A 12,465-nucleotide genomic window follows, 5' to 3' on the forward strand; every position below is an offset into this window, starting at 1 on the left:
TCGGCACAAGGCTATGATGCGATCTAGAGAAATGCTACAACCTCCACCCGCTACTCTACTCTAGTCAAACCGTCAGGCAGTTATAAGTCTTTCAACAGCTAAGTGATTGCTCTGATCATCAAACTGAGGCTGATAAACTCCTTTCATTCATTTTGCTGGGAAGATGTTCATTGGATATGTTGGACAGCGCAACTAATCTTTCTTTTGGCATGACAGACCTCAGGTAATTTTAAAATCAATTTTATCTCCGAGAAATTTCGTCCTCCACTGTTTATAGAAGCTGGCAAGATCATAAAAATTCTGTGACACTGCAACGTGTAGTACTGTCTCTAAACAGTGGACTGGACAATGGAGATCAGAGCTTCGTTTTTAACTTAAGAAACCTTACTGCTCCGTGTGTGCTTGAGAATCAAACCTCGGTAACCCTCAATGGTGTTAAATAATCCTAAATACTTTATTTAAATTCACAGTTGCAAAAATAGCCATTCCGAAAGTATCATTATTTTAATATTTATAGACTAATGGACAGCTCATGTACACATGATTGACAAGAATTATAATTTTAATTCATCGCTGAAAAAAACCCACATAAAAACAAAAACAAAACAACCGCAGACCATCCCTGTGTTATCCTCAATGCTTGTGTCGTAGAAGTGGCTTGATGGTAGAGAGGCCTTATGCATCCATCAAAAATTTTTGTCGTTAGAAAAAGAAGAGGAAAAGGAGCAAAAGGAATCAAACATTTTGGCGTGAATAGCGAGTTTATGTAATTACACTATAATTACACATTATTAGAATAATAAAATTATAACAGTAAGAATGAAAACTGACGTTTATAAACACATTCACAGAAAGCTCCGCGCACGAACATAGTGTCAATACAAAGCAGAAACATGCTTAGCAAAACTGAATCAGTTTTCTTGTCCCAGAATTCTGTTGCAGTTTTCCTGTTTGTCAGGCGTGGAACTTCAAGAAAGATGTGAGAAAGGGAAGACATGTGTGGTGCTGTTAGTTCTAGTGGTAAGATATAGTCCGTCCTTGCCTGATCCTTACCCCTTCCGGCCCCCCACACACACACACATTCCCGTGGACACTGGACACTTCAAAAGCGGCCTTGACTCCTGTAGATGGCACTCTCTTATCATCCTGAGAAACTGACAAAGAATGCATTCTATAACTAGAGTGTGTGACATACTGATATACTTAAGTAGATTCGTACTTTTCGTAAGTGCAAGGAATTGTGGAAATATGTGTGGACTGTGGATTATACATATGTTGCGGTGAAAAATTGACTAAGACGAAAAAAAAAAGAGGGAAGAAAAGAAAAGACTTGCGGAGGAAGTCGTCCAACACCCAGAGTTAAGTGCAAAGTACAAGTTTCGGACCTTAGTGTAAATAGTAATAATGACTTTTATTATGTGTGTGATTCTTTTGTTATTTATATTTCAATACACATATATACATATTTATATTAATAGTGCGGATGCGCGTGTTTGAATGTTGTAATGAAGTGTTGAATGTTACAGTCAGGGTTACACAGTCTATGCTATGTTAAAGTGAGGTGAGTCTGCACATACAGACACATACCTTACCTGGCGACCCTACATTGCAGGTGCACAGCATGTCCCCCACAGCATGGCGTAGTATTTAACTAAACATTTTATGTTCCACATTAAGTTGGAGCTGCGACATCTAGCGGTGAAGATCACCCTTCAAATCTGAAAGAAGAAGTGGCTGAATTGTTGTGAAAACTCCTCTTTAAAAGGGCTTCGTGCTATCCTATTACAGAACATACACAATTTCAAAAAAAAAAACTATTTAAAAGTTGCAAAAGTAAATTTTTGATAAAATATATAGAGGCCTTGTATTCCAAAGAAAAGTTCGAAATAACTGTTCATGAAACAGTCTAGCACTAGAGATGCTGGTTTTAGACAGAAGCAGGACCTGACAGTTCTAACCGTCTGCACAGATCTGCGTAGCCATTAGAAAAAGCAGGAAATTAATGTTTTAACCACTTGGAGAAGAATGAATGCCTTGGAGACAGCATGCACGTACGCCTGAGAAGCTGTGCAAGCGACGTCGATGTACATGCAGTTTCCAGTCGTCGGCAGATGACGTGTGCTGCGACGTCTACAATCGTCGGCTCTCAAGCTGACGCACAAAGGGCGATGAAAGACGATAATGGCTGAGGTGTCTTTAGCCGTCACGATTGAAAAACGGTGCCTGCATGACAAGATCGTTATTAGTTTAACTGTCGCTTTCCGATTCGACCTCAGCAGTCCTTTCTTCTCGCAGAAAAAATAGCCTCGTAGATAGGTGGGAACATCAAGCTAATAGGGAGCGTGCTCGCAGCAATTTTACACTTGATTTCCCATAAAGCTCGTCTGCATTATCTGGCAAGAACTGGTGCTGCTATGTGACTCATCTATCAATCTTACCTCTGTAGCTATTTGTACACATGAAGTTTTACTATAAAGAGCCACCCATCGTCATTATCATCATTATTATTATTTCCGTCGTCGTTATCATCTGTCGTTGTCAGAATGTACAAAGCAGTACGGCTGATGTCATCACAGAATGTCTGCATGCTCAGTGTATGGCGCAGGCTTTTAATACGTATTTCAAAGATGATAGAAAGAGTGCTTCAGTCTGGTCTGTCTGTCAGCCATTAGAATAAGCACCGCCTACGCCGTTAAAGTGAAAGACCCCCATTCCCTGGCCACCTTCCATCTTATTCCCCACCCCATTCCCCACCAACCTTGCGACTCTCTCCCTCCCATGTCAACTTCCCATCCCCTTAAATATTTATCTTCTTGTCCCCCGGCCACTCTAACCTCCCATGGTTTTCATTACATTGTTCCGTTTTAATTTTACGGCAATCAGCCCCCATCTTCCTCTTTCAGTGCGGCGTGCACTGACCTCTGTGGTGGGCTCCAGACATAGCATGCTCATGTCACATTGCGCGTGCGGTCTTTATAAGCCTGGCATCCACACGAGTCTCCGTGTCCTCCTCATACCTGGCTGCCAGTACGATTCTCTCCACGACACAGTTGACAACAAGCAAGCTCGGTTCTGCTGATCTGTAAGACAGACAACAAGCAAGTGGGGGAGAACATCGCCATTGAAGATCGGCATCAAACGGCAGACGGTGCTTTCATCTCTTGCTGATCCACATTTCTTCACCTCAGAAGAAGTGTTAGCAGTCCCAGGTAAAAAGTGAAAGACCTGTTCTGGTGAAGATTGAGTTGGGCAGTGAGTCACCATCACCCTCATCCTCTCCCCACGCGCAGAATGTCCACGCCTCTCCTCGTCTCTTCTCTGGCTTTGATGGTTGTCGTCGTCACCATCGTGGCGTCGGTGCCAGGGACCTTAGCCCAGACCACCAGCTACCGCCAGGCCCTTCGCAAGTATTTCGGGTGCCCAGACTGCGATCAAAGCAACTGCCCCGGCACGAGCCCCGTGGGATGCGAGCTCGTCCTGGAACCCGGCGTGTGTGCTTGCTGCCAGGTGAGATTGTCTGTCTTCATATGTCAGTAAGAGCCACATATTTCTTGTAGTTAACGAGCTTCTTCTGAGAAATCGCAAAATAATTTTGAAAAAGCCTGTTTGTGTCTTATCTTATCATTTTGTTCTATTCTTTAGTTTAGGATAAAAGATTGCAAATTTTCAAGTAAATGTTTAGCTGTGATATTCCTGTGTAATTATGCGGAATGGAAGCCCAACTGTTAAGTGATTGCTACCTGTGTGTAGGTGTGTGCTAGACTGGAAGGACAGAGCTGTGGCCTGACCTCCGGCCGCTGTGGGCAGAAATTGGCTTGTCGTCCTATGCCGGATGATTCTGACCCCATAGGTGCTATTCTGGATGGAAGGGCAGTCTGCCTTAGGGTGCAATGAGAGGTAAGTCTCTATACTTTGAAGAGGAGTATGATGAACTTTGAATTTTGCAATTTTTGAATGGCAGATTTAAGTTGGCACAGATAGACTTTTTCTCTGTATGGACCGACAATGGAGGCTATATCTTTGGTAGATTCTTCATATCTCTTAAAAGGAGAGCAGGCGACATTTTAGAGTACATCTGAAGGAAAACAGTAGCTGTGAGAAAACATATTCATAGTTGTGTTCCAAGGTGTTGCATGTTTTCGTACTATCGCCAATTGTTGGACTATCGATGACAATTTACACAAACTTGTCGGCACATAACTAAAAGTGGAAAACATTTTCTTCCACATAAACACTAAACAGTGCAAATTATTAGTTAAGTATGGATTAAATATGAAGCTATTTTTTCAATTAAATGCTACTTTATCCATTGTTACATTAATATTAACATACCGTATAAAATGAGCTTTCAAAAATCAGATATGCTCCAGAATATTAATATTACTTCTAATTACGGACTGAATATAACACAGCTAGTAAATTACTTGATTAAATTATTCTTTATTAAATACATATAGTTTTATATTTAGCCAAGCAAAAATCTACGCCAGACAAACCTGTATTTTAATGACGGTTATTGCTTGTGCTGATGAAACATGGTCGTCACCACACATTTCCTTTTGCTGAAGACATTTATTAACCAGACCAAATGACCAATCAGTGTGGGCGACATTCTTTAGTTTTAACTTGATGATTACAGAAAAACTTTTCCAACCTTTGGCAAACATTCATCCATATTTGTCCCGTTAAGAAAGGCTTTAACATGACTTAACATGAAGTGACGAAACATTGGAAAGCTACCAATTTTCTCTTTTTGCAGATAAGAGACATTTGTGGACTGCAGCATCTTGACGATCCGAGCAGTTTGCTGATAGCGAGTGGACATGCCGTGCCACCACCCTGCCTTAACCCTTTGAGAAATGTTCTACCAGCTCATGAAACTCATGGCCTTCAAGACAAAGACGAAGCGCCAGCTCATCAACTTGTTTTGAAGTCTAAGAGTTTCTTTTTTTTAAGTGCTAGAGGAGTCGCAATGACACATCATTTCTCTACCTTCGCCAGCAATGTTGTTTACATACAAATGTTTAGCATGTCTGAGTTTGATGCAAAGCTCTGATGTAAACAGCTGTCATTCCTGATTCCCGTCACTGTGGTTGCCTTATCAGGTTTGGATATATATATATGTTGTTATCACTAGAAATTTTGCGTCAGATTTTCTTCTTGTTATTTTAGCTTTTAGAATTTTTGTGAAACGGAAGTCAACAAAATTTGACCAGAAAAATAGCTTAGTGAAAAGTCGAGATTAATTATATATATAATGAATAAAATGCTCAGATATTATTTTTAAAAGTATCCTTCAAATAATGAGAATCTATTCTGGACTTAAAGCCACGCTGGACAGCTATATTTTCTCGTATTCGGGTACCAGCGCGAGGTCGCCGATCTGACCTTTGTTATGGCAGAAGTGAGGCTGACGATGTTTAGAAACTTGTAGCTCGGCATCGGATGTGAATTTATGACTTACATCGTAAGAATATTGTTTGAGGAAATAAACACTGACAAAAATAAATCGCTGGGCCTTTAATGGGAGGATTGCATTACTTAATTTAAATCGTCTATTAAAGACTGTAGTTGTTTGTGTGATGCTGTGTCCTCCAGTGCACTCAGCACAGAAGGTGATAAAATAAACTCTATTTTCACTCTGTTTCCGCTCTTTGCTTTTAAAGTTGTTGTGCTGTCGCTGATGATTGTGGTGCGTGGAGAGGTGAGGAGAAGTGATTGAAAGATATTGTTAGTCGTGCTTTCCTACTCTCTTCCTTGCTTCCTGTGGTTGTGGAATGGAGTGCGTCATGACTGTCACAATTATACCTCCTCCGGTTTTCAAACCCTGCATTCTTCCAAATGTAACACTCTTCTACCCAGACGATTTTCGCTTATTAAATTAATACCAAAACAATTAACTGTCCAAAAGATAAAAGGTAAGAGAGAATTAAGTAACTATAAGTGGTAAAACGAACAAGGCAAAAGCAATAAAAAGTTTTAATTTAAACGGAAAAAAGAGATCAAAAAACAAAAATTGAGAGCTACAGGCGAAATAAATGGACGCCGCAACACGGATCCTAAAAGATGGCGAGACGGAATATTTTACTCTAATAACAAGAAAAAAAGAATGAAGAGGAAAAGAGAAATGTCAGTTGGAGATATGAGAAGGATGGAGCAGGAGCGGGGGGACACTATAAAAGAATGTGAAAGATGAAGAACAGTGATTAATGAGAAGGTAGCGTGTCTGCGGAGGGCGCGTGGGCTGCCTGCCTGAGGTAACCAAACGGTTGAAATGACGGACACACGCCCATTAAAGAACAAAGCAAGTGAAGCAGCAGCTGGACTGTCAGGACCAATGCTGACGTATTGTCTTTCCGCTCAAAATGTTGGCTTGCAAAACAATGGTTTGCTTCAAATCACAAAGAAAACACAAACCCTTGAGCCGTACAGGGAGGCTGCCATCTTTTGTTGTCGAATGATGTTTCTGAAACCAAACGGTGTTCTTGTTCACTTTCAGTGTAAGTGGGTGTAGGGAAGGGGGTCGTGTAAACCCTGGAATCTGGTGATCGTGGCATACAGTTTTGAACCCGAATACAGCGGAGGAAGAGCTTAGCTAGCAAATGGAGAAGAGTATCATCAAGACAAAACTTAGGTGATTAGCACCAATCTTACAATGTGCTTACATTATCTTACATTACCTATTCCCTGAATCAGACACCTTCACTAAGACATCCCCCTTTCCCACTCATACATCGATATCAACTAACCTACTAAAACAACAATGATCTATGATAATATATATATTGAAACTTTTATACAATAAAAGCCTTTGTCCACCCAGGGTCTGAAGAACTGCACGTGATAGACTTGCTGTAGACATTTAACCAATACACTAATCCCTTCAAAATGACTTCTCTAAACACTTATCTAAGTTGACATCAACCACATCTATAAACAGCATATGAAAAAAAAATTGATCACACACACACACATGCACGCACGCACACACATATTCATGCCAGCCTCTTTTTATTGAAGAATCATAAATTTAAAAAAAAACTGTATGAGGAGGAGGAGGAGGAGTATTCTATCTGCAAAACGGACAGTGGCGGGCGACCTCAAACTGAGGAAACGATTCCCGCGGAGATTTATTTGTGAAACACCAACTGATCACCCATGATTTCATGACTTCTGGAGTCCATCAGGTACAGATATGTTTCCTTTGCTTACCATGTGGCCGGAAGCTTCATCAACTGTCAGCAACATTTAATACATCTAGTGAACAATATATAACGGAAACCCTCCTAAATCCCCAAACATTAATTTGTTGGATGCTTTGACTGAGATCCCCAGGAATCTTTTACTGGTGAAAATGTGAATCTTTTTTTACAGAAGCTATTTGGTTTCGCCCCAAATTTCAGAAGCGCTCAATAGCATGGGTGCCATTTGAGTATCAAAGATTTTGAAGAAAACATTCGAGCAGAATTACATTTTAGCCTGCCCATGGTAATCAAGATTTCAGTGAGTTTTGAACAGAATCCTTCCCCAAGATACCTGTAAGTATTCACCATCTCCAGTTTTCTTCCCCATAAACTCATCATTCCTTCATTGCCAGGTGACGACCTTTTCGAAAGACAATAATTTGTGCTTCAGCGAGGTTCACATTTTAAACAAATTCTCTGAACTGCTTGATGTAGTGCTGTAAGCTAATTTTGTAGTCCTACAACAGTTGTTGCTATTAATATTTAGTCATCTGCAACTAAGATAAAAATATTCCACTGATGTGATGTTAACAGAACCCCAGAAGAGTGTTGGACTGAGCACACAGCCCTGTTTCAGTCCTATCAGGTATTTAAAATATTGTGACATTTTCTTTTTCTGACACATGCTTATTATTATCTTCTGGTAGCAATGTCATCAGAGACTGTAGAACCAATTAAAATCAATTAAGAACAAGTACAAGTACTTCATTCAGTCTGTGGTTATCTGTAATTAACGAGCATCTTTCAACAAAAAATTGAAGTAACGTTCGTTTCCTCTGAAATCTTGTTAACGTCCATGTCATGCTAGTAAACATCTGGTTGTGTATAAAAAATACAAAAAAAAAATCAAAGTGTTACAAACAGCCACTGTGTAGATTTTTTGTTGTGAAAATACTTTCTTGTGACAAACAGTGACAGTGTAGAAAACGTTTTACTCTTAAAAACTTCACTTCACTAAAGGAGGACTTGAAGGCTTGTGGTGTTAGTCTGGTCAGATCAGTGAAATCACCTATGAGGGGCATGTGATTGACATGTTCTGCTTTTCACGCCACATCCTAGTCCCAATGAACCACTTGCAGGTGACTGAGCTTACGGCCACTAAGAGCTAAATTGTGAGGTTTATGTGATCTTCACTTTCCTGTAATGCACAGTATCATTTAATAAAATTTGTGCTCTGGGAGGTCTTTAAAACTAGTTCTCCTAATTTGGTTTTCTACACGACACAAACAGGAGGGCAATGTCCTCGTTGATGGCTCATTTTTCTGTCTGTATAGCCTCACCTTCTTTTATATGTTTGCTTTACTCTCACTCGCAATTTATCAAAAGTTAATTTAGGGATGTAGCCAAATTGCTGTCGTTTTCATAATACTCCCTGAATAGGTTGATGGATGCCCTGCTGCTGCTGCTGGTGAACAAGTGCTTCACCTTCCCCCACTCATTCATTCTCGCACTCATTCGCTTCTTTGTGTCTTTGTGTGTGTGTTTGAAAGTGTATATGTCAGAGCATGATGTGCGAGACAGACAAAGCGAAATGAAATTCATGCTCTCCATCCCCAATCTCACAGATTGCACATATCTACAAATACGAAGAAACGCAAAGAGAAGATAGACAAGTAAACCGATTACAGTTGATATTTCCATGAATCCTTTGGGCATGCAGATGTGTGGTGTAAATATTTATTGCCATCAACGATAAATAGACGTTCTAAGTGTAAATTACATGATATGATATCATTTTATATTTTATGTCTGATGAGTGGGTTGGGAAAAATGAGATAAAGCAGGAGCACAAATATTTTAATGACGTCCATATTAGTGTTCAAGGGAAATAAGCTAGCACATGCCTGTCAGTTAGGACTTGCTTCCCTTTAACGCTGAGGCTCAGCTGTAGCCTCGTGGCAGAGTTTGTAAATACTAAATTTCCTGTGTCTAGATTTTTGTTTTAACGTTCTTACTCAATATAAACTCTGCAAAATGTCAGTTATTGAACAATAAATATAGCGGCAGATGCTGGAGTTGCAACTTTACTTTTTATCCGAATCAACTACCAACAGTCTGTATGTCATGATAGAGATGGACTGGACTGAACAGACTAGACCCAGAGGACACAACCTACGGCCAGCGGGCCACATCCCTTCCGGCCCTCTCATTTTATCCAGACATAAAACAATTTTTTTAAGGTCTTGATTCTGTCAAAGTCGCCATGTTCTGGCCCGCGTGATTTTGTATCAAGTCCAGTCCAGTCCGGCCCTCGGGCACCAGTCTTCTAGTTATACATTAAAATATGTTGATACATAAACCAACACTAACAAATCTTTGCTTTTTAATTTAGATTAATATGCACAACGTTTCATTATGGTTGATATATTCATATATATAAATTTATGGACATTGGGGAGAGGATTTTAGGTAAAAGTTTTGTGCAGCAATGTTTGCTGTCAAGAGTTGCTTGCGCCACATAGCGCTTGTCTCCCTTGTATTGTTGCTCTGAACAAACGTTCTTCTAAAAGAGAAGACTGAAGCAACATAATCTCAATATCTTTATTTCTCTCTCACACACACACACAAACAGAGAGAAGTGTACTCAAGATTCTTCAATTCTTTCGCTGCATTACAGAACAATTGGGAATATAAAAAGAATTACACTAACAGTATGATCCCATCTCATGCATTTAAAATTATTCTATTTTTCTCTCTCTCTCTCCTTGCTTATATCTCTTTGCCAATCTTAGCCATCACCATTAACCATCATCATTTCAGTTTTACACCTTCTATCATTATAACCGCTTTATTTTCTCATTTCCTTGCTTTCTATTTCTTCTTTCTTATTTAACAACTGTTCTATTGACCCACCGCCACCTTGAGTTATCATCTTCACAGCAGTGTCATTTCACAATAATAAACTCTCATTCTCTCTCACACACACACATTCTTCGCTCATTTTAAACAGCCCTTCTTTTCATTATGATGCTCTTATCACAATAATGCTGTCCGTCTTTCTCTCTATACACTCATAAACGCACAATACATATATACATTCACACTCAATTTTGTACACACACGCGCCCGCGTAAATATACACGCTAGCATACTCACGAACACAATTTACACCACTTTATTCCTATTAACAAAACAAATAATGAAAAGGGGGAAATTAAAAAATCCTTTCCCTTCTTATTCCGGAAAAACGCGGTCAGTGGTTGCAGCGCAAACGCTTGTGCATGACTTGAACGAAGGTTGGTGAGGAGTGAGACTGTTTTGTTTGCATACATTAACCAAGTTTGCAGCCAATCGCCAGCCAGCGTTTCATCGACAAAAGCGCAGCCAGGGAATGAACGGGACTCATCGATGAGCTGCAGCCACCTTCGCCATGGCTGGCCTGCTGGCCTTGCCCGACTTTGTGACAACCACTGCATGTGTGTGAGTCACGGATGTTTGTAGTGAGCAAGAGACTGTACTCTATAAAATACTGCAGTTTATAGTCTAAGAGCATTTTAGACAACTAAAGGCAGAGGGCATGTCTTATAGTACCCCGCCCACCCTACCAGAACTTACCAGCTCTCTTGTTCTGCCCTCTTACCCCTTCTTTGTGTCAGGCCATATCCCAGGGCTCAAAGGAGAGTTGAAATATTTGTTTTGGTTTGAGAGGGGCTTTGTTGTTGTTTAATATCCTTTCAGGCATATGCAGCAACTGATATTACTTTTTGCGAAACTTTTAAACAAACACAACTAAGGTTGTTGATATTAGCGATTTCTCTGGTTTAAAAAAAAACAAAAACAATCCCAAGCATAGGAGAGTGTGACAAATCAAACTCACAGAACTATATCAGTCACATTATCATACCAAGAACGACATTTTTTGAGCCATCTGAGAAGGACATTGAACATATACCACAAGTCTCGGGACTGTGACATGAAGTCCATGGAAGCTGTAGCTTACTAGAAAATGAAAAGCAAACTATGCATTGAAAAAGACCATACATGGTTAAAAATTCAGTGAGACTTTCTGGAGGAGTTGATGACAGCTCTGGTTACCAGCCCCCTGTCACATCTGTATACAGCGGATGTGAGTGTTGGGTTCACTCATTTCTTACAACAGGTAAGAGATACAAATAAAGGTATGCAAATAGTAAATTTATTTCACTTTTAAATATTGTAGTTTCCTCCCTAAAACAGTGGATAGTTCCAGAAGACTTTCAAACTAGCCACGAGCAAACATATATATATACTACTAAAACTTGAGCATGGAGAGTTAAAGAAACAATTTTGCATTTTCGCTGACCACAATACTTTACTTATTCCGGTGATTCATACTCATCATTCTCCAGTAACTATCTAAGGCATTTCCTCATTCTCAGCAGTGTTGACCTTTACATTTTACTTACAGTCTTGCATACTAAGAGCTAGTAAACACAACACTTGTCAAGATGCTTGTCTGACAGTCAAAGATTTCCATGCTCTGGTGGCGCCGTGACCCTGGCGAGAGTTTGTTTGCGAGCCTGCTAGCGAGTCCATCCCAAGCACCACCGCTGGAAAACTTGGAGCTGGCGAAAATAAACAAGCGGCGAAGGAAGGAAGCGAGGAGTTCGTGTCAACAACCGACAGAACGAACCCGACCGAGAAAGTAAAGTGCGCGTGAACTTGCATCCCGAGTCGGTCTGTGCGTGCACGCGCGTGAGCGTGTGTGGGGATGGGTGATGTGATGAGTGCAGAAACGTCGAGGATAGATGTTTTGGTTGAATGGATTCTGGAGATTGTCAGGGTCTATCTTCTGTCGAAGACTTTTTAAGCCAGACATTCCCTCGTTCCGCTCAAGCTTGTCGGGTCGTGTCGCTGTTAGTACCAAGGAGCCGGCGTGTCGTTAGTGGAGAAAGCAGCAGACGATAATGGAATTCCTTGGTCAGCCATGCGATTCACATGTAGAAGAAACACTTTTATCTTGGACCACAATAAGGGGCGGCTCGAAGGCCAGTGGCAAAAAAATAATGAGAAAAAAAAATAATGGCCATTTCGTATGGGGTGCCAAGAGGGGAAATTTCTCTAATTTTCTCTCCCTAGTTATAAAATGCATTTTTAACTGATGGCATTCATTCTATAGCTATACAGTTTATTCTATAATACATAATGCATTTTATATTTATATTATTGAATTCTATAAAAATAGAATGAATTCTGTTGCTATACAATTCAGTTCTCCTCTTTTGTATTCAATGTATATTGG

General features: G+C 40.2%; 1 protein-coding gene across 1 annotated transcript; it reads left to right on the top strand.

The window, feature by feature from the left end:
* The first annotated feature begins 3,291 nt into the window (after positions 1-3,291).
* Positions 3,292-3,894, top strand: LOC112558958 (insulin-like growth factor-binding protein 5). The gene is made up of 2 exons (XM_025229728.1): positions 3,292-3,507; positions 3,751-3,894. The coding sequence occupies exons 1-2, from the start codon at positions 3,292-3,294 to the stop codon at positions 3,892-3,894; spliced, it is 360 nt and encodes a 119-aa protein (XP_025085513.1).
* Positions 3,895-12,465: the final 8,571 nt, after the last annotated feature.

This window comes from Pomacea canaliculata, linkage group LG3, assembly GCF_003073045.1.
Source record: "Pomacea canaliculata isolate SZHN2017 linkage group LG3, ASM307304v1, whole genome shotgun sequence".
NCBI classification, from domain to species: domain Eukaryota; kingdom Metazoa; phylum Mollusca; class Gastropoda; order Architaenioglossa; family Ampullariidae; genus Pomacea; species Pomacea canaliculata.

What these genes read in the sequence shown, in the direction of transcription:
- LOC112558958 (XM_025229728.1), top strand. Translation starts at nt 3,292, where the DNA reads ATGTCCACGCCTCTCCTCGTCTCTTCTCTGGCTTTGATGGTTGTCGTC. An exon ending in GCGTGTGTGCTTGCTGCCAG is followed by an intron (nt 3,508 to 3,750) that starts GTGAGATTGTCT and finishes ACCTGTGTGTAG; the next exon opens with GTGTGTGCTAGACTGGAAGG.